Source organism: Chaetodon trifascialis, chromosome 9, assembly GCF_039877785.1.
Source record: "Chaetodon trifascialis isolate fChaTrf1 chromosome 9, fChaTrf1.hap1, whole genome shotgun sequence".
In the NCBI taxonomy this organism is placed as follows: domain Eukaryota; kingdom Metazoa; phylum Chordata; class Actinopteri; order Chaetodontiformes; family Chaetodontidae; genus Chaetodon; species Chaetodon trifascialis.
The window spans coordinates 18,822,525-18,844,986 of NC_092064.1; the positions used below are offsets into that span (position 1 = coordinate 18,822,525).

Here is a 22,462-nt window from a genome sequence, read left to right on the forward strand (position 1 = left end):
CTATATAGAGCGTGTAAATTCTAAATATGCATTTCTAAAAACTCAAATGCACACTCAAAAAACATGCATTTTAAACATTTATGACATATTTGAATAATGTGATTTCATTTAACTGTGGCAGCCCGCATGTCTGTAGTTACAGTGCATAGCGAATTACAATAATTGATCGTCCTACTTATTGTTTCGCTAATGAAACATCAAATCTAATGATAAACCACTTTGGGATTGTGGTTCAGAGATCTTAGACAAATTGAGCTTGATTATTATTAAGATTCGCTGATTCATTGGAGACACTTAATAACACAACAAGCAGCAGGAGAGCAGCAGTTCAATAGAAGTATAAACCGATTAGCAGTGATTGCTCATTATGGTAGAATCAAATTAAAATTTATTTTCTGTTGAGTGGTGTTTTGTATGTGTCACAATACCCAACTCAGTGTTAAAATAACTTCAGTCTCTGAATAGTATCGTGTATGTAATACATTTAGACCAACCCTGTGTTATGAAGCTGTGAGTCAGAAAACTAATCAATGCAACCATATTGATTTCCCAGGGAATCTGGCCACACCATGAGCTAGCTCATTAAAAACTGAGTCTACAGAAAATGGATCTGTAATATCTTGGGCCTAATGCCACAAATTGATCGACTGCAGTTTTGGGTAATTTCTTTAAACTTAACTGCATTTTAACATTTGCAAATAGCTTTTTCAAGTAGAGCTTCTTCAAATTGCCTCTAGCTTTGACTGGTACTGAGGTGGAATGATAGATCGATTGAAGGACATCTTGTGGGAACCTTTCTCTGTCCCAGAATCTGATGGGCAGATGAATCTTCTCCAATTGTGTCTTTTCTTTAAAGGCTGGCATTGTTCTGTTATTATCCTTTATGTCAACAATAATGCATCAACCATTCCTAGCTTCCCTAAACTGTCTGTCATCCATTCGTTCCCACTGAAGGCCAAGCAAAATCCTCAGTCAGACATGGGTTAGGGTTAGACCAGGACAGTAGGCACAAGTGGGTATGTGGAGTTGGACTTGTCTTGGATCCATCAGGGCAGCTTTATCACAAACAGTCCTGCTGTATCAACCAGAATTGGTTTTTTTTAGCTTTTTCTGTGAAGCTGATCTTGTGTGAATTCTAAGATAATTTCCATGTTTCAGTGTAATCCCCCGCAGTAATTACATGCATGACTGAAGATGGAAATCTTGACAGGTATATATAGTTTCATCATTTTAAAAAGGCTAGGTACTTTCCTTAAACAGTCAAACACTGACTGTTAGGCAGCGTTACTCAAACGGTTGTAAATCTTGCGTTTGTTATTGGGACTACTTTTGGCTGTTGACAGCACATATGTTGCTTTGGTGATCAGGCAGCGGGATTGTAATGAAGGAACATGTTACTGTTACTGAATTGTTTTCAACTCCTCAGATGGCTTGTTGGTTGGATGAGTTCATTGGTTTTGGTCTTTTCATGGGATTTAGTGAAGAGGAGAAAAATATATAATATCACCAGCTTTATCCCTCAAGTATGTAACACTGTGCAACAGGAAGCTCGTGTGCAGCCCTGTCAGAGCAAATACAACATGTTCTGAAGGAGAGTTATGACACCCAGATCATGTTTTTACGAACATAATAAGAGTATTTGCAAAACCATATCAGCAAAATGGTCATTCACAACATATCTCATTTGTTTTCCTACATCGGCTCATCATGGACTGGAAAAAAAACACATTGCCAGTCAGTGAATGAAGCAAAGCATGTTATATGAGCTAGTTTTCAGGAGAAAGGGTCAGTGTATACCCTATAGACTCCAGACTCAGCAGTATAGCCTTTTAAAGAACAAGAACTTGTTGTACAAACCTTGAAACCTCAGGCTTCATACTGGTTATATGCCAAGTACTCAGCTGGTAATGTATCGATGTGCCCCACAAAGAGCTTTATTGATGTATGAGAGAGCTGCTCAATGAATAATGCACAAAATACAAAGCAAAGCAATAACAACAGTCTTAATGTTGTCGATTCCCCTGCGTCCTCCTCTTCTTTCTTTCTTTCTTTCTTTCTTTCTTTCTTTCTTTCTTTCTTTCTTTCTTTCTTTCTTTCTTTCTTTCTTCACCTGTCTGCCTGCCTTAGCCTGTCTGTTATAGATTTGATTTACAGTGAGTAGGAATATAAGTCAGCAATGTCAGGAAACACTTTTAACAGCTTCAAATGTTACGCTGGGAATAAAACTGTGTGTGTCACACAGGTCTCCTAATTGTGTCCACTTGACACACGGGCAGCACACAGCTGTGCAGGATTTACAATTATCTTCATGTGGCGGTAATGGCAAAGTGCTTGGATGTCTGAGTTTATCGTCTCCCAAGGCTGTCCCTCCCTGTGGAAATGTAGAAAACGCCAACTTCAAAATTGATCTGATTTTTTTTTTTTTTTTTTGCGTAAACTAAACAACCTAAAAGCCGAGCACCTGTTCAAACCACTGGTTTATTTGGATTTACATTCAACATGCTTCACTGATGGCCAGACACTGAGCACACACGGTCATGCTTATAAATGTTTTTTCATGACATGCTTTAGAATTAATGCACTTTTAGCTATACCAGAGTCACATAATCACAATATTCTTGTATAGATTGGAGAGAAAACACAAGTGCTCTTCAACTCCAGCAGTATCCAACTACAAACCAGACGCGGCCGCCACTGAAGAACTCTTGGGAGTGCAGAACCTGGGAGTGCAATCCAATTACAGAGCTCTGAGATGCATCTTATCCAAGCCCCTCGTCTCCACAGTGCAGGATGTGATGGAGAGAAAAAGCAGACAAAGGCGTCATTGCGGTCCTCTCAAAGGATTTTGATTGTCTGCGGACGAAGGGTTGATTATGGGATGTAAATAATCCTGCTACTTACTCGCAGACTCTGAAAACGACGTGAGTTTCAACGGATATTATGCATAATTGTATATATATGCATATACATACACACAGAAATGTGTGCAAATGTGCGCTTGTCCACCCACATACTGCACAGCTTATTTTTCATATTAAAGTAGTAGTAGTCTTCCCTCTGTTGTATGCAGTTAGGGCACAGTTTGTATCTGTCTGTGTCCTTTTATTCCTCCTCCAGCACTGTTTCACCTCCTCCCGGACTCCGTTACTGACCAGCACATACAACACAGGGTCCACCACGCAGTTCAGACTGGACAGTGCCAGCGTGCACGAGAAGAAAAAGTGCATTTTTTGTTCAAACTGGCAGTAACTTGTGTCATTGCTGTGGTAGAAGACCAGCGAACGTGCGAACAGGAGAATGTGATATGGAGCAAAGCAAATTGAGAAGATCCCAATCACCCCAAAGGAGAGCAGGCGGACCTTCCTCTTAACCTGGGCACTCAGGCCAGGACTCTTACCCACGGTGGCCAGCACCCTCCAGTAGCTCACCGCCAACACCAGCAGGGGCAGCAGGAAGCCGATGGCCACTCGAAGCAGGTTGAACAAGGCAACAGGCTTTTGCATGGGGTAGGTCTCATAACAACGGTCGTTGTCGTTTTTGTCATCATGGGCGTCTTTGAGATTGTCATTAACCAGTACCATGATGTGCAGCGCCACCACTATAACATAAACAGCAACACACTGTGTCCAGGCGTAGCGTGATGTACGATGGGTCTTGGAGCGGAGTGGGTAGGTGACCACCAGGCAGCGGTCCACGGAGATACAGCAGAGCAGGTAGATGCTGATGTACATGTTGGAGTAATAGAAGAAGCCAGCTACACTGCAGGACATAACACCTAGCCTCCAGTGGTGGTCCTGCCGGTAATAATTGATCCAAAGAGGTATAGTGAAAAGGAAAAGCATGTCAGAAATGGACAAGTTGAGCAGGAAGATGCCCAGAACATTTTGCCGCCGCATCTGCTGCCAGATGGGGCCGAGTGTGACCACATTGAAGATCAAACCAAAGATGAAAGCCAGGATGTAAACTGACATCAGTACGTCACTGATGGCACTTTCGCCAATTTTCACACATGCTGTTGGAGACGCTGGAGTTGAGTTTGTGGCGTTCATTGTTCCTTGTCTGTCACCGCTCTGATGGAGTTAGAAATTCACCTGCAAGAAAAAAAAAAAAGTGAGCAAAAGTGATGCAGGAAACTTGAGCTTATGTCTGTGATACTTTAAAACTCGCAGTACAGGCTTGGACGGTTTGTACTGTCCCACATCCTATTTCGTGGTTCAGTGAGCTCAAGAGATATAATCATTTGGGTGTCTTCTGATGCTTCTGAATGTGACGCAGTTTAGCTAGACATATGGTGTTTGTGCAGAGAGTTGAGGTTCACCCCCTACAGAATATACAGGCTTAGTCATGCTGTGTGACGATAACAGTTTGCATCCACGGTACTAATAGAAACTGAGATTGCTAAAAATTCCCTCCTTAATGCCTCATCCGCTCTGTGTGGAGAAAATATCTCATGCATTTGCTTCACAAATGTCCAAGTTCGGATGAATTCGATGTAGAAACCACTGCTCCAAAGCCCCCGAGCTGATCGCGGTGTTTTATGTTAATGCAACAATTTGCTGAACTGTCTATGAACTGTCTTGCACTTATTGCCCTGCATGGTCTAAATGTGAGTGGCAGGCAGCGGCGGCACAGACTGAACTCACAAAGTGACCATTTGTATTTTACCGTTATCAGTGCTTAACACGACTTAAGTGCAATTTATCACTGCAATAAGAATTTGTGATTCTGTGGGGACCAAACAAGCTGCACTCAGTTATTGCAAATTTAGATGTATCCTTAAGAGACTGACTGACGGTCCACTTTAATTTCTGATGTAACATCATCATCAGCTGAACTGGATTTCTCCCAGCCAAGAGGGATTTAAATGTTTACCGCAACTTTACGGATGAGTAATATGAACTCCTCGCCCTATATGAATTAATCAATTAATTCCCTCCCTGATTTACGCTGTTGATGCACGCTCAGCCCCAGTTCATCATAGAGCTGTGGGTGTCAGACAGACACATTCTAGAAATGAGTTTGTGTTGCTTCCTGTTAGTAATGTTCTGATGCTGAAATAGTCCAGAAAGGCCAAAAAAAGTCTCTCCTCAATGGAGATCGCTTGAATCACTTCCTTCAAGACAACATATGGTTGCTATTTCTTATGTAAAATGACAAGAACCCTGGATAGCTTATCTTTTTTATCTCGATTTTATTCTGTCAATTTCCTGTCTCTCTCTGAGATTTCAACATTAGGAAATTGAACCTGTGTTCTGTATCTTCATGAACATTTTCTGCATCCCAGTGGCAGCTTTTGACATTTATTTTCTCTCCACGTTCTGTTCCATTGCTTCGGCTCGGCTCTGCCGTGTTTACAGGCTCAGGAAGCATCTAATGCCATTAACGTCTGGACAGAGATAGGCTGTCCCATCCAAACTCAATAATGGAGAAGCCATTTAGAGGCAGACCATCTTTAGCGAACGGTAATGTGTGCCTGCGCTCGTGTGCGTGTGTGTATGTGGGTGCATGTGCGTGCAGGCGTGTGGAAATGGGTTTGATTTAATGGATTATTCATAAAATGTTCAAATAGTGTGAGTTGGAAAACTACATTGATTGTGGTATCAGAAAGTTTTGTTCATAAATCTGAAACCTTTTCTAAAATTGTCCATAGGCTGCTGTTTAATCATCAGTCTGGCTGCTATGACTAACCACGACTTGGTCTTCCCCTAATCACTATTCACTTCTCTGGGTTTTACTATCAGTATAGGTTCTTCTTGTTTTCTTGTCATTTACGAGTATTCGTCTTTTGCGGGGGGGGGGTCATGTTTTGAAGTGTTTCTGGTTTATCACATAATCCTAATGCATGCCTGCTTGACACAGCTGGTCCAAGCCTCAGTCCGTCCTTTCGTCCAACTGAGCCAACTATGTGTTTGTTAATATTGTAAGCTGAACTAAGCCTGGTTGTTATTACACAGCCTTGTCACCAGGCTTTATAAGAACATAACTTCAAGAAGGGGAATGTGCTGCACGCCAGACCTCCTTTACCAAAAAAACAGGGAAACATGTTTTATGTTTGATAGCTCGCCTCCCTCGAACCAAAGCTGTGAGCTGTCAGAGACATCACCTGTAAAGAACATTCCTGTGAATTTCCACTATTTCGTCTAGCGGTTCACTGCTGCACCCCTCAACCTGTTGTAGTGACCACCGCTGGGAGAGCTGCAGAAAACATTCACCCTGGCAGAGAATCAACATTTCTTGCCTAATTATATTTGCAACGCTGACTCACACAGCCTCAAGCCTACCGTCTCTCCCTTGTCCACTGGGGACGAAAAGAAAACTGGCAGAGACAGTGAGGCTTCAAACTGAATGGATGCCTTTAACACCCCAGGCATGTCGCGTTTTAACCTTTTCACTCTTACTTTACTTTACGTTTATTGAAAGTCTAGTGTTATTTCCAGATCTCTTACACCCAGAACTGTAATCAGTAATGATCTCACCTGCTGTTTTGGGTCAGAAGTGTCTCTTGATTGTAAAAGCAGGCTGTCCAGGGGCTGAAGAGTTTCAGGCACATTCCACAGCTGTCTCAGCTTTGGCCGGGTTCAGTGCAGGAGGGTCAGAGGACGAGCTTCAGAGTTGCTGACGTGCTGCCAAGCCACTACAGTCCCACATGGTCTCTACACTGTAATCATCAGCCAGTACGATAACTGCAGACTGGTTACTCTCCCTGTCCACTGTCTGGTTTGTCTTTGTCCTGGATGAGATGACTTGCCGTTGAAATGTCAGCAAGGAGTGTGTGGAAGGGTTGAGGCAAAGTACAAAAAGGGGAAGACACACGTAGGAGGAGGGAGGTTCGGTTTTGCACACGTGTGTGGAGGAAGTGGGCTCCAGGGGTGGGGAGAAACACTAGACTGTGACGGACCAGACATGATTAAAAAAAAAAAAAAAATTACTCTATAATATGAGAACTGTATTATGAAAAGGGAATTGAAACTGTGTGCGAAGATAACTGATAAAATGTCACATAAACCTTAATTCCCCCATTTTACTTTCACTTTACTTTTATGAGTCTTTCAGCGGTGAAACCTGTGTAATCATTAATGGGAGTTTTTAACGTCTTCGGAACAGCTTTCACTTCATCATTTTTCTCCCTCGGTCCTAATTGTAGTGCATTTATTTGTCTTTATTTTATTTATTTAACCTTTATGTAACCAGGAGGTCTCTTGACGTCAAAATTTCTTATTCGAGGAAGACTTGGCCAAGATCACCCTGATGAAGTTACAAAAGTTAGAAAATCGAGCATGTCAAGAACAGACGGGGGGCAGCTGGAAAAAGAAAAATCGAGCATGTTCAAAACACACCAGGGGAAATAGATACACAACACAAAATCCAGCTAAGGAATAGCAGTTGCAGTTTGAAACCTCCCAGGGAGACAAAATGATTTAGCTGCAGTGTGGTCTGAAGCTTATTCCAGGACGAGGGCGGAGAATAGGAGAAAGCGCTCCAACGAGGTCTGAGTTTGAGAGTTTGGCTCGTCATCATGTCTCAGTCCAACAAAGCTGACGCATTTCAGTCATTTCTCAGATTAACCGATGTTAAAAAGTGAGGCTTATTTAGAAGTTGTGAGCTCCGTACCGGGCCCCGTACCCCGTGTCAGTGCAATATCCAAGGCCCTTTTTATGTTTATGAAAAGGATCTGTGACGGATGCGAGCAGCCAACGTGTTGATGTGTTGAGTAAACATTTACGCCGGCTGTGAACGCTGTTTATTTTCCTTTGAGAAAGAATGAATACCTGAAGTCAGTGACAGAAATACCGAGAAAGGGAAAGAGGAAGATTAGAAAGAGGAAATGGTTAAAAGATGTTCCGTGTAAATCAAGCTGTAAAATATTCTGACGGGCTTTCTAGCCACACTGTTCCTCACCCATCACTTTTTTCCCCCCTCTGTGGAAAAAAGGCCAAGTGAGTGTTTCATAGTCTGGCTCTGTGGTTGTTCAGCATGAGCCATATTCATAAAGATTCCTTGAACAAAGAGTTGCTCTTAGTGACGAATTTTCAAGAAAATTCTTTAAATGATGACTTAGAGTTTCCCCAACAGTTAAGACTAGGTCCTGGTCAAGATGAAGGTTATTCACAAAGCATTTTAACCCTTAAAAGAGCTCCTAAGGTAAGCTGTTAGGAGTAGGGTGGAGGACTTAAGAGTTTCTTAAGCAGAGGAGAAAATGGTGGAAAGAGAAATATCCTCCAAGCGCTGAATGACACTGAGTTAATGAAACGCTGCAGTTTAGATGGCGCAGAGATATATTGTCTGTGGTCGATCTCGTTTGAGGTTCACTCACATCTCCCACCCAACGCTATAAAGCCAGAAATGAAAATGGTCATAGCACTGAGATATTTGGCAAGTGGAAAAATGCAGCCGTGGTGACCTGGGTCTGTTGCAGCCTTCATCAGCAGAGCGATCACACGAACCGTTCCAGCACTGCCACGACCTCACATTGAGCTGCAGTTCGTGTCACTTCCACTGGATGTCCACACCTCGCTGGCTCACAAAAGGGCATTCATGGACATATCAGGCTTCCCCTCTGTCACTGGTGTAATTGATGATATGAGTTATGTCAGCCTGTTTATATAAGCTGGCGAACAGTCATGGAAACTGATGAAAGCTGAGCCATTTTTCCACCAGTAATGGGCCTATCAAATAGATCATGTACTAAAATTACCAGCGCAGTAACAAACGTGAGTAAATACTTAAAACAGCTAAGTAAAAAGGTCGTAACGTTGACAGATAATCGACTGTAATGTCACACTGTGTAGCTTAGATGCTCAAACTTGAAGGGAGGTGCGCTGTATTGCACACGACTAATAAACAAACGACATTGTAAGTGTAATTTCAGGAAGCACCAGCTCTTTAGGATAATGGATATATGCAGGGCAGACATTATAAGTGCTGCATATCTGTTATTCTAAAGTGCTCCTGCTTCCTGTAACTTGTTAAGTTAGGAGAGATTGTTATGTCGTGCACAGTCTCCTCTCCCTGTTAGGCGTCATCACGGCGGCTCATCTGTTTCACCTATCGTGTTTTGTTGTACGTGATAATATATGGTAATTACAACCCTTTGTATTAACCATTTCCAGCTACAACAACATGAACCCATGACCATATTGGCATTTTGTATTCTTGCTGATGCATTTGCCTTGACTACATTGCATTTGAAGGAAACAAACAAGCTTGAGTTTTTGTCACATTTATATCAGGACTGCTGTCATTTGTGCTCTTTGCTCTCACACACCTCAGGTCAGTCACCTCACTGTGCTGCGACTTTCCACGTTCACGTGACACTTTCAGACACGCCTTATGTAGGTGGAAATGTATGTAGGTGGACAGCTCAAGAACTGAGAAGTGTGCTGAGGTCACAGATTGATATGACCACTTTCGGTCATGTGATTTTGCCTTCGACGCAGAGTGGGAGGGAGACAGCTAGTCAGCAACAGATGAATCACCCTTAAGGGGAACATTTAAACAACAGAGCACATCGGCTCAGCTTTAAAGTAGTGAATTTTAATTTGTTTTGTAGTCTTGATTATTTCTCAGCTAAGAACATCACTCAAAAGTCAAATGATGAAATGGAATTTACACATTTAATTAACATCTTACTGCTACCACCTGACATTGTGTCTTCCTATAAATTGATTTTTAAGTACCTGCTTGGCTTTATTTTGTTAATTTGTTTACTGGACCATGATAGTGTCTTTTTTATGCTATAACAAACCATTCTGTGACTATAATACTGTACCGTTTAAGCGTCTTAATTTTGTGATGGAGAAGTGTTTTATGCCCCCCACTGATTTTTCAAAAGTTAGAGTTCAGGTTTTGTAGTGACAGACTTGTCTGAATGAGCTCTGGACTACCTTCTGGTTTTGCATTTGTCTGACAACCAGAATTACTCTGCAATTTTCTGTAATTTTGCAAATTGTTTTACACTGTTGAGTTATTCCCCTTCAAAATGCATTATGCCTGAGTGCAGGGGCAAACTCTGCAGCTGGCATAGCCTTTTAATGGAAATTATGCCCAAACTGCAGGTCATTGGTTCTTCGCAATCAGTGCTTTGCGATCATGTTACACAATTATAGACCAAACACTTCCAGAGCTAACGAGGTTTTTGGTCTGTGTGTCCGCTGACTGAGTTTCAGTTGATGCTTACTTCTCTCAGAAAGCAGGGTCGCTGAGCTCAGGTGAAAATGTCAACTAGTAAAAAACCCCTTTTTTTTTTTTTTTTTTTTTTTTTTTTACTTTTCTCCACATTCCAAATTTGGGAGGAGTTTTTCTTGGCAATGTCTTCAACAAACTCCACCCATCCAGATTTACAGGAATTTCTGTAGAACAGCGCAGATCAGATGTTGAATTATTTAATTTCAAGGTTTTAGTCCCTCAATGATGAAACGCACACATTTTCGTCAGAGGTTTCTTTCCTGTCTTATTGCCAAGTACTTGATATACTTGGTACATCTTATTCCTCTGTGCCATGAAGCTCCATTCTTGTTCAAAAACTATTAAAAACACAAATCGAGACCTCATAGCTGGTGTGAGGTACAAAGCCCCTCTGAGGTTTGGCCATGTCTCTTTTGCTCACTCTCTTAGTGAAGGGTCTCCATGGCCACTTGCCAGTCCAATAACCATAGCCTGGAGAGGTGCAAACCTGCCTACACTCAAGAGACATAAAGCGGAGACAGAAAGAAATAGCATGTTGTTTGGCATCATTTGCCCGTGGTGATGGGTGTAATGTAGTAGGAGCAAGGATGCACTTTGAGCAGAGTAGCTGGCTGAAGGGCGCTCATCACACAATGGAAAACGGTTCTCTCCCTGTGTCTCTATAGCCACGGGGTCCTCTTGAGTGCCACTCAGTCTGTGAGGTGTAATGCACGCTAAAAAATTGTCTGTCCTCTGACAGCTGACAGCTTTTGCGTGTGTATGTTTGCGCTCGCATGTATAAATCCATCATATTGCAAGTCCGTGTTGCATGCGTGCATTTGAGAGCATCCCTCTGACATTTAAACGGAAAGTACAGCCAGCACATCTAGAAAAAGCTGCGCTTCTTCAGAGAGGGACAGAAAGAGAGGTAAAAAGTGGAGAAGAAGCAAGAGCCGGTTTCTAGATGGCAGTGGTGTACTGATGATTTATACAATAAATAAAACATCCGAGACAAGAGAGAATATTGTTCAAGGTTTGTATTATCTGTTTCCAAGGCTAGGATTATCCTTCAAACATGTTATACACAGTCTAAACATATTTGACAACTACATAAACTTCAGGTTACACATTTATAATAGACCGTCATTAGTATGTTTTATATTGTGTCTAGATAATTCTACTTCACAGAAACATGCAACATATTGACATGACAGGTTGTCAGTAATCAAACTACATACATACAACTCTCCAAGGTTTAGTAACACAAGCTGTCCGTGCTGCGCTTACATCATAGGGAGAGGTCAACAACCACAAACAAAGAGCTGTGCTGTTTTAAAAAAAGGCGTCTATTCACCAGGTTTAAAAATGCTTTCTCCATTTACACTGTCTGAATCTGTGAGGACGTTATGCACCATTTAAATAATACAACAACTGCTTGACCTCTGATGAGTGGGTGACTCGACACAATCGAAGCTATTTTCAGCTCTCGGTGACAGTCATAATATGCTGCACGTAGAAACGTCTGTTAAAAACTGTCTGGTCATGGCAGGTAACGAGCAGCGCGGTGCAAGTTCATTTAAACCCACAATGACATTTTTAATCACATATGTTTTCTAAGCTCCTATTGCGGCTCAAAACTAGTGGTAATTACTGGAGGATTTGCTGTCACCAGATCAATACTTCCAGTTTTCAAGACAGGACATGCACTTATGGGAATGCATTTGTGACTACAGATGGGTTTGACTCCATGCCTGCAAAATAGTAATTACCAGCACAGAGGAAGTCTTTTGTCACCATAAAGCGCTCCATCACTGAAAAAAGACTGAACCGGTCTTCACTGAAGAGGGACTGTAATTCCAGTCAGTCCAATTAAATGACACTAAAAAGCAATGTTACTTTTTTTTCACGGGAGGCCGTTTACACCTGTTTGTTTAGAAAGATACCTCGATAAACAGGCAGATACTGAATTCTTATCTTGAGTGTCTCTGGTGAAATGTTTCCTGTCTCGTTTTGAAGCATTTTGCAGTGACAGGAAAAAAAAAGCGTGCTGCTTTTCATTTGCGTGATAAATGCTGGTGTAGAGGTTGACTCCAGTTTTATCTGTGAAGACTCACCAGGTCAGCCGCACAGAGGGCGTGAAACAGAGCCGAGCAGTCTTCGTCATGGACGAGAGGACCAATAACAGCTCAGGTAATTAGAAGGCTGGTTTAATGAGCTCAGGCTGGAGGAGAGACATTTGACTTATTGCTGTAGAATTGAGTGCTGGCACACAGATGTGCTGTGACATTTTTCTCATTGGACCCATATGATTTTTGTCTCTGTTCTGCTCTAGGTCAGCCATCCCAGCCTCCCTCCCTCTCCCTAAGTCTTTCCGCCTTCCTAAATGAGTTGAGTCCTCAGTCTCTCTCTCCGGTCAGAGGATGCTGACCCTCTCAGTGAGACCTTGCACATCTGCATCCTCCCCACCCTCCTCATCATCAGAGGCCGGCGCAGGAGGTGGAGGCACAAGGTGAGCGGGGTAAGGCAGAGTATGTTCTCGGGCAAATGTTTGCCAGCGGCTGTCATCGCTCTCGTGGGTGATGTAACGTCCGCCGAGCTTGGTCTCCAGCTCCCGCAGGTCCAGCCATGTCTGATAGTCCTGAAAAAAAAAAACAGGAATAAACAGAGGGATGAAGTTTCAGTTTCAGGAGCCATGAAATTAGATCAAAGTTAAATGGGCTTTTATGTGTTTATAGCACATCATCCGGTAACCACTTTAGGGCGTGCGTGCGTGCGTGCGTGCGTGCGTGCGTGCGTGCGTGCGTGCGTGCGTGCGTGCGTGCGTGCGTGCGTGCGTGCGTGCCAGTAAGGACTTGAATGACCCGCAACTGGTCTGAGGAAATTAGACTTTGATCCAAGTTAGGGCTGCTCCGATGCTGGAGCTTAATTAACGGATGTTCTTGCACTGACGACAACAGCAGCAACAAAGTGGACTGCTTTAAACCCACAGTGGTTTTTTGACTGTGCAGTCAATGAAAACATCATTTTTACAGCTAATCTGTCCTCTTTCGTCTGCAGTAAATTTCCAAAATATCAGCCTTGAGCTGCCGTCTCACCATGAGCACAAAGTCCTTGTGTTTGTTTTCTGTAATGGCTATAGATTTTATTGATGGATTTGCTGAAGTAAAAAAAAAAAGTTACTTAAGTTACTGGTAGTCACCGTATCTTAAAAATATGTTTTGAATTGGGGGATTAAAAATAAACTTTAGTAATAACAATGCTAAAGTTTTTTTTTTTGTAAAGCACCTTTCATAAAAGAAATGCAGCTCAAAGGGCTTTACAGCAAAGAAGTTCCATTTGCAAGTGCTTCACATGAATAAAAAAAGACAGAATGAACAAAAAAAACCCTAAAAATGAAAGTGTGATAAAATACCAAAGTGTCAGACTTCAAACCATGTTCTATTTTCATAAATTCGTATTAAACCGTGTGCATACGTGTCGTCTCTGCGTGCTACCTGTAAGTATACGTGGCTGAGACTCTTGTCCACACTGTAGCGTTTCCTCATCTTAACTTGCAGCAGGTTGTTGATCAAGTCGATCGCTGGGAACGCAAACATATACAGAAAGGTCAATTAAAAGAACTGACTGGTTACAATATGGTGGCTTATTGAGGGCATTATAGCAAAGTGTATTGCCGAATATACACACTCAGGTGCCAGTTTATTAGGTACACCAAGCTAAACGTAATGAAGGTTCAGTTTCTGTTTAGAGAGGTGTTGATTCAACATGTTAGCCTACTGTCAGTGATATAAATGGAGTGGATGAAACAACTGACACACCTCTCTGGATAATGCAATACAGTTCGATATTATCACAAAGCATATCCTCTGAAATGATCATAAATATTGACTTGGCACTTCTTTAAAACAGTTTCAAGCCAAAGTGAGCATTAAAACCTTCATGAAGTGAGAATTAATTGCAGGACTGCTTTAGCTTTAGCCAGCTGCACTTAATAAACTGGCCCTGTATTTCCATTCCCATCAGTAGGTGTGTCTAACAATAACACTCTGCTCTGTGTTTACCGTCACTGGAGATCTGTTTCCAGGGGTTGGGAGGATACATGAAGGCTGCGTTGTGGATCTGGTCGTTGATATCTTCATCCTCGTTAAATGGAAATGTCCCACTCAGACTGACGTACATAATGACACCGACCGACCACATGTCCAGTGAGCGGTTGTAGCCCTGGTTCAGCAGAACCTCTGGGGCCAGGTAGGCGGGGGTGCCAACCACCGAGCGACGGAAAGACTTCTCGCCGATGATCCGGGCAAAACCAAAGTCACACAGCTTGACCTGAGAGACGGGAACAATGAGGAGCAGTAGATAGAGAGTCAAGTTGTCATTTGGGAGGTATGAAAACAAGGCTAGATCAAAACCTAGTATATGGCCAGTGTGCTCTGCACACCACTGTTCAGAGGAGCGAAATCGCCTTTACATGGGAAACGAAACACTGTACAATGTTTTCACCAGACCAAGAGCAGAAAGAGGCAAATTACCTCTGAGCAACAGTTGAAAGAGAATATAAAATATCACCATTTATTGGTAAAAGAAACTGGATGCTTAGTATCAAAATCAGTGCAGATTTAAATAGGAACAGCTTCCTGTGTCAGTATCAAGTGCACAATGATGCCATTAACAAGCTGGAATTAACAGGCGTGCTGCTTTAGCAAAGCTATTCTTTCTCAGGTTAGCACTATCGGAGCTGGATCACAGAATATGACTTGAACATACTACGGACTGGCTGAAAAACAGGTTCCTAAAATATTTAGAGCCCAGTTCCGCCGTTCTGCTTCAATAATGATCATGGGACACTTGTGCTGTTGTGGACTGGAAAACAAATTCAAAGTCAAAAGGTATTTGAGGGACAAGTGGTTATGGCCATGTTCTCAAAAATATTTTCAAATGTAATAACACATGTCTGTGGTATGGGTTGTGTCTAATTGAACAGGTTATATGTATACGAATTGTCCATTATTGAAGAAAACATCAATATTACAGGTGATTCCAAATTTTTTTAATGATTTTAATTGACAACCATTTGCGCTTGTTTGTTTTGAAAGAGCAACGGCCAATGGGAAACAATGGGGAAACTCCAACTTCAGCATTCGATCAGTAAGAGACAGATGGTATTTTTGGGCAGCCCCCACTTTGCTGTGGTGCAGACAACAGAAAGAGGAAGTGGTGAAATGGGGCATTTGAGAATAGTAAACAGAGGTCAGGAAACGCATCATAGCAACTGCACTTGCACTTGCTTTGATGGATTCGTCACAGAGTGAAAACAATAGCTGCCGCGTGTGTGTGTGTGTGTATGTGCGTTTGGGTTTGCGTGTGTGTATACCTGGGGGAAGGGATCGGCAGAGGCAAGCAGCACATTTTCAGGTTTCAGATCGCAGTGAACGATGTTCTTGAAGTGCAGATGTCTCAGCGCTGCAAGAATCTGCACATACATACAAACCGATGCATGCACATGCATACCCACAACCGCCCACACAGGATATGAATTAATTTAACGTATTTTTCGAAACTACAAACACATTTTAAATTTGAATCATGACGCATTAAATATGCGTCATCAGCCAAATCGGCAGACCACAGAAAATGTGCCTCAAGAAACTTCAGCATCATGACGTCATTGAGAGTATTATGCAACATGGAACGACAGCGACACTTTCCATGTCTTTGCATATCTTATACACACTACAAATCCCTTCTTTGCTGGGCTGCATACACACCTGTGTGATGAGGAACTTAGTGAGCCTCTCAGGCAGTCTGCCTTTCTCACTGGAGAGGATCATCTCCAGCATGTCACCATGTAGCTTCTCCATCACCACAAACACTTTCTCTGGGGTCTCAAACATACACTCCAGGTTCACAATGCCCAGGTGGCGTAAACTCTGAGCGAGGGATCCGAGAGGAGAAGGAGGAGAAATGGGATTATAAGGGAAATATTTGAAAAAGAGTAGGAGGATGAAATAGCGAGTGAAAGAGGAAGGAGTGGTTAAATTTAACAGGAAGAAAATCCCACAGTATGAGGTGCATGGGAGAAAAAGAAAAGACAGAGACAGAAAGTGTCAGCAACAGACAGACCACAGGAGAGGAATATGAACAACGTGACAGCAAGTAGAACAGAAAACCGATTATGACGTAGTAAAACCCAAAATGCTAGAAAATGTTCCCCAGAAGGCACTTTCATTTATATGACTCAGAGGGGTATCATTTTTAAAACATATTTCCCTTGAAATCTGCACAATGTGAATGAGCCTTTTTTGTCTGACAGGCCAAATGAGTGACTGTAGAGCTGATGGGGAAGTTCAGTCTTTAAGTGACAGAGACAGAAACATGCTAAGACTGCAAATAGAGAGGCTAATGCACTCCTGTCTCCATCTGCTGGTGAGCAGTTTACTGTACATTTAAAGCAAGACACTGCAGGTGAATGGGGTAGGAACGTTAACTAATAAATGTCACCACCAAACTCAATGAGGTGCAGTATTGAGCAGTATTGAATTTGTTGCATTTTTCATGTATCTGCCAACATAACACCAATATCAAGCATACAGCAAAGCACCTGATACTGTCAGCACTACCATGTACAAACAAACAATATCCATTAACAACTGAAACACGCATTGTGTGTGTGTGTGTGTGTGTGTGTGTGTGTGCGTGCGTGCGTGCGTGCGTGTGTTTACCTGCAGTATGGCCACCTCATTCCTCAGCTGGCTCTCCTGCTTGGTGGGAAAGCGAAGCTTGTCAATGACTTTGACAGCGACGTCCCTCCCGGTCTTCCTGTGCTTTCCTGATGAAGAGATGGAGTGTTAGTGACAGATGTGGTTGAGAACTGAATCTCACGTGCATGTGGACAAACACCGGGCCCTGTAGGGGGCCAGCGAACAGTAAAACACATTAAAATGGACAGTAGAAATATAAAAAGATCAAAATTGATGCAGCAGAACAAGAATTATTGTCTCTTTTATTCCATGCATTCTTATTCCTTGTCAATACCTGACACCTACCCAACATTGCCCACAATGCAACTCTACTACTGACAGTTTGGTCAGAAATTGAGATGTGTTGAGCTTGCAGCAACAGATTTTGCATCAGTATAGTCCATGTTTTGGGGGGTAGTGCCAGTGCATCCACTATCTTGTGTCTTAGTAGTTTTCAACTTTTGACACCATTGTTTCGATATGGCACTGTAACCTTTTCAACTTAACCTTCACATAAGCATCACTGGACATGGATCTACATACCTCCGTACACTACTCCAAACTGCCCAGATCCCAGCACTTCATCAGCAAAAATCTGGTACACTGTACCAATATCCTGTAGGAGAGCAATATTTCATACATTTAGAATCATCCTCAATGTATAGTTCTTTTAAAGATTGTAGGAAATTGCTAAAATTGACAAGAAGTCATACCACATTCTCCTGTATTTGACTGTTTGACACTGATATGCTGATTGAGGCTTGTCCTGAAAATGCAGTACCAGGAATAACGTAAAGGTTAGACGGTGCTGTGAGTGATTTAACAAGCAAATAAGCATTACTAAAAAAAAAGTGCTAAACTAGAGTTAAACTAGGAGCATACTTTTCCAGTTTGTCAGCCAGAGTTGGCAAGTTATTTTATTCACATTGGGTCCATTGTTACTTGAACATGTAGTTGGTTGTGTCTTCTTTTTTGGCAAATTAAACTGACCTGTCCATCCATGAATCTCAGGCTGCAATGTGCTGATTAGTAAAGCACCCTCTGCATTTGGCTGCTCTAGACTTACTGTGAGTGGTGTTTCCTGCAGCTGGTGGTGCGTCTTGAAAGATGACTGGCATGAGGGCCTGCCGAATGGCGCTCTCCCATGCCTTGGCCACCTCGCGCCCAATGCCGCTGTTGGGAGCTACTTGGCTGGGTGAAGGAGGGGTAGGAGGGAGAGTCTGGGGGTTGCTGGGGGGCATAGAGGGGAGGGTGTTGGGGTCTTCCCCAACAAAGTAGCACATAGTGCCAGTGATGAGCTCGAAGCAGTGAGGATTTGTGCCTGGGGGGACAAGATTGAAGTTTCCAGCTGGACGCACCTCCAGGATCTCAGACAGAGGGATCTCCTGCAAGAGGATGAACCAGTGATGCAGCAATAAAAAAAGGTTGCACATTTGCAATAAATAAGATGAGACTGTAGATTTTCTCAGAGCATTTACCTTGTAGTATTTGTTGGAGGTGTTGTTCTGGAAAAGGATGATGCACTTACAGTCCAGGCGCCAGTAGTGCCTCTTTCTCTGTTGGGGAAATTGTGCGATGAGGAGGGGTGATGAAGTTATGGCAGGACATTGAGGATGGAGAGATGACAGAGAGTGAGGGATGGATGTTCGAGGATCAATATAAATACATGTCAAGTTCGAAGTTGACGTCCTGGGGAAGAGATGACTGGCCACATGAGAAGAAGGATGAGCAGGAGCACAAGCTGCAGGACAAGAAGGAGGAAACAAAGAGAAAGGGACAAAAGTGAAAGAAAGAAAGGGAAGGTGTTAGTGAAGCCAGGAAGGAAAAGCAAGCAAGCAATAACAACAGCAGAGAGGCAGAAAAGTCTCTTTGAGGTCAAATATAGTGAATAAGTTCGAAGGAAAAGGCAGAAAATGGGCTTTTAGCTTGAATTCAGCACACATCTGCTGAGTGCTGTTATGCTTTCAGGGAGAGTTAGCCTCATCATCAGTCTTCAGCTGTTCCATCCACTCACATACACATACAGCCACACACACCCAATTTAGTGCCTAAAGGCAGAGACCAAATAAATAAGGCCGAAATTGTGGTGAGAGGAGCTGGTGGACAGAGAAGATAGGCCAATGATCAGAAGGTCCTTTCAATCACTGAGGGTGGAAAGTAAATGAAACAACCTCACAGAAATGAATCATTGAAAAGAAAGTGAATAAAGCGAGTTCTTGCGTCTAGAATAAAGTGGCTTGAACCTGTATGTTCAGCTCCTACAACAATGACAAATGCACTTTTCAGTAGAGCTGCAGACTGGTTTAGATACGATAAGAGAGGGCAGCATGGGAATTACTGTGTGGGTAATGCTTTTACCAGTGTGTCCTTGTTGCTGTAGTGAACCATCCATCCTTCCTTGATAGCTGTGCTAGATCGACGGGTTGTCTGTCTCACCGACTGCACCACCCTCATTAGTGGGATGTAAACACTAGAAGGACAGAACCCCGTTGGTTAGTGGGTAAAATGGGTGATTGAGTTTCTGTTGTTTTCAAACTCTAGGTTTTCCTTATACCTCTGGTCGCCGCTGGTTCCATCCTGGTTGTTGTCAGGAGAAAAGGACCCAGGGATGCTGCAGGCCTCGTCTGAGTCATCTATTGAAGACTTGTCCGAGGCATCATACTCAGTGCTGTAGTCCATGGGAACCTCCGGGTCTGCACTGGGACTCAACATGTCTGCGGCAAACAAGACGGAGAGAAGCAGTTGAGTGCAACTTGATAAAAGTGACTGTGTTTAAAATGCCATGCAAAACTACTACTACTATGACTACTACTAAGACCACTATCAGAAGAGTACGGCTTTACATGCATCAATACGGATACCGATAATACTTACCGGAGTTACTTCTGTTGTCTGAGAAGATAAAAAAATTAATGGGTTTCAGTCTTGCTAGATAATATGTGTGGTTAAAGTAACCTAGTTCTGACAATGGACATGCAGATGAGAAAATAATCCATGCAGGGTTAACAGAAAACTCTTCCCTCACCTCCAATGGTCTCCCCGAGGCAGTCGTTGGGAACCTTGTACACACAGCGTTTATGGCAGTTGAACTTGCAGTCTGACAAGAACATAACGCAAATCATTCTGATCAGATGACGTGATCTGGTTATATTTAGCTAACATTCTGCATCACATGGCTGTTCAGAGATGAGCCTCTCTCTTTGGCCAGGAAACTCACCTTTGCACTGAAGGCCCTGCCTGAACAGTCCTCGAAGAAGCCTCTTGCAGTACTGGCACACCGTCGGTCGTGTGTACGAGTGGACAGCGAACGTGTGGGGCACCTTCACCTTGCTCATCAGCATCTTGTCCAAATGAACAGGTCGGCCCGTGTAGAAGCGCCGGGCTTCACTGGGGGTCCGTGGCTGGCAGGATAGACAGGAAACAAAGATTATCAATGAAATTTAGAGCATGAGGATAAAAGGAACATTAAAAACACCATTATCTACCTTTGGCAACAAGATAAATATCCTTAAATCAACAATAACTACATTTTAGTCTTTTGGGGGAAACAGAAACAAGTTGTGAACGCAACAAGAGACGAACATTACCATTAATCTGGAGTTGTGTTTGTGTCTCTCTTTTAGCTCTGTTTGTGGTCTCTGCCAACTCCTGAAGGAAAAATCTGTCTCTTTAGTTGCTAAACACTCCACTATGATCACTGGCTAGTTGCTAAGGAGCTAGTGTACAGTTGGTTCAGTTTTTTCAGTAGTAACATCTAATGCAGCCAAAACAACACTATGAGAGCGATGAGTAAACCAGAACAATGAAGTTGCGGGACAGACAGCTAAATAGTGAACTGAAAAATTGTTTTCATGTCATTCATTTCATAAAAACTATAAAAATATTGATTATAGCGACGTAAGCTTATGTTTCCTCTCTAACTACATCTACTATTATGATAGACTGATAAGGGAAATCAATTAGAAATAATGTTTTAGCTTTGATTTAGCTTATTTGTTTACTTTAAGGGTTAATCCAAATCATTATGGCTGCAAACCACTTCTCATTGAAAGCAGCCATGCAGGTAGTTTTGGTTTTATTTACAGAGGTTTTGAAATATTCATCTCAACACTTCGTATACCTTTGGAAGAAGGAAGTTTGTCTCCAAATTGTTTGGGCAGGTAAATCTTGAGTAACCAAATGAAAGATTTGATTCCCATCTTAAGTGTGTCTATCACATATTTAGTGTCAGTCTAAAAACCCTCTAAATCAGTGAATTAAAGTGCTTTTAAACAAAGCTGTTTGGTGTGGTCATAAATGTTGCCCACTGGAAAGCCTCCTTCACGTTCATAGTCTAAAACTGACCAGAGCTCTGTGTGCATAAATCCTCCTGTAGGCCTACCATTTGCGTGTGTGAGCGGATGAGGCTGGTCTCCTCTGTGCAGGTGGAGACCGTCCCTACACTGTACACCGACTCAGTGGTGGAGAGACGCAGGGACTGGCTGCTGCTCAGCGAGGTGGTGGACAGACGCCGTTTACGAGCTCCACTGCAGTTGTTTGGGATGCTGAATGCACAGCGCTTGTGGTAGTTTAGTCCACATCCTGCAGGGGGCGGCATGCGTCAAAGAACCAGAGAGCAGGAGAGGAGAACAGATGGAGCTTATTTGATGAGTGCTACAATCCGTTCCTCAGAGAAATTTGTGGACCACATCAAAGTGTCTTTTCTTATTCACTTTTCATCTCCCTATTTTCCTCACCATCACATTTGAGCCCTTGTCTGACCAGTCCAAACAGCATCTCTCCACAGTGATCACAGAAGGCTGGGGCCCGGTATGAGTGCACATTGAGTGCATGGGGCCGAATCTGGAAATCTTCAAACGTGGCTGCCGCTTAAAGGGATAAGAGGGTCACAGTGGGTGTCAAGATACAATCATACTACTGTAAATGGGCAGCATAAAGAATGATAGATGGAAACAGGATGGAAAAACAGATGGGTTTCCTCCAGGCAGGGAAGCATTACAGTTTAAAACAATGAGAGAACAGATTAGGCCAGCATAAGATAGGTATTAGTAAAATAAGCAGATATGGATCAATTTCAAGAGTTGTGTGTGTGTGTGTGTGTGTGTGTGTGTGTGTGTGTGTGTGTGTGTGTGTGTGTGTGTGTGTGTGTGTGTGTGTGTGTGTGTGTGTGTGTGTGTGTGTGTGTGTGTGTGTGAGTGAAAGGGAGATATAGCAGAGGAAAGAAGGAAGGTCATTTAGATTTGAATGTAGCTATCTTGTTGGCAAAGATAGCGAGAAGAGAAGAGAGCTGGTTACTTACCAGAGAGCACCACCTCCACCAGATCTCCCTCCTGAATGTCACTGGCACCTTTAACCAGCTGCAGGATGTTGTTGGTGGTCGTGTCATGCTTGAACAGCAAAATCTTGTCATAAATGCCGTAGAAGCCGCACTCTGGGAACTACAACATACAAAGAAAGCAACATAGAAATGTACGTTAGGGGGATCCACTGTAGAAAAGGCAGGATTTTCTTGAAAGACTTGTGTGAAGGCCTGTCTGATGTTTCACTCAAATCAGCAG

The 22,462-nt window shown here is 42.8% G+C and overlaps 2 protein-coding genes across 3 annotated transcripts in view; both read right to left on the reverse strand.

Moving 5' to 3' along the window:
• Positions 1-2,516: 2,516 nt before the first annotated feature.
• Positions 2,517-6,760, reverse strand: gpr184 (G protein-coupled receptor 184). The gene is made up of 2 exons (XM_070970975.1): positions 6,477-6,760; positions 2,517-4,091 (listed from the first exon to the last, which is right to left on the reverse strand). The coding sequence occupies exon 2, from the start codon at positions 4,047-4,049 to the stop codon at positions 3,030-3,032; it is 1,020 nt and encodes a 339-aa protein (XP_070827076.1). The 5' UTR covers positions 4,050-4,091; positions 6,477-6,760; the 3' UTR covers positions 2,517-3,029.
• A 4,424-nt stretch (positions 6,761-11,184) lies between these two features.
• The window catches only part of prkd2 (protein kinase D2), a 35,656-nt gene continuing 24,378 nt past the window's right edge, over positions 11,185-22,462 (reverse strand). Inside the window, exons 2-19 of one of the 2 annotated variants that reach the window (XM_070970783.1) lie at positions 22,204-22,342; positions 21,641-21,772; positions 21,286-21,485; positions 20,122-20,305; positions 19,930-20,001; positions 19,779-19,796; positions 19,459-19,618; positions 19,263-19,374; positions 18,383-18,460; positions 17,971-18,289; positions 17,618-17,670; positions 17,448-17,520; positions 16,887-16,993; positions 15,933-16,094; positions 15,539-15,637; positions 14,226-14,493; positions 13,659-13,744; positions 11,185-12,802 (exon numbers count right to left, since the gene is read on the reverse strand). In XM_070970783.1, coding sequence (XP_070826884.1) covers positions 12,578-12,802; positions 13,659-13,744; positions 14,226-14,493; positions 15,539-15,637; positions 15,933-16,094; positions 16,887-16,993; positions 17,448-17,520; positions 17,618-17,670; positions 17,971-18,289; positions 18,383-18,460; positions 19,263-19,374; positions 19,459-19,618; positions 19,779-19,796; positions 19,930-20,001; positions 20,122-20,305; positions 21,286-21,485; positions 21,641-21,772; positions 22,204-22,342 — 2,487 coding nt within the window. In that variant the 3' untranslated portion in view covers positions 11,185-12,577. The remainder of the gene's footprint in view (positions 12,803-13,658; positions 13,745-14,225; positions 14,494-15,538; positions 15,638-15,932; positions 16,095-16,886; positions 16,994-17,447; positions 17,521-17,617; positions 17,671-17,970; positions 18,290-18,382; positions 18,461-19,262; positions 19,375-19,458; positions 19,619-19,778; positions 19,797-19,929; positions 20,002-20,121; positions 20,306-21,285; positions 21,486-21,640; positions 21,773-22,203; positions 22,343-22,462) is intronic. The other variant, XM_070970784.1, reaches the window with a different exon arrangement.

Excerpts from the sequence above, each read along its gene's own strand:
- gpr184 (XM_070970975.1), bottom strand. The coding sequence starts at position 4,049 with ATGAACGCCACAAACTCAACTCCAGCGTCTCCAACAGCATGTGTGAAA.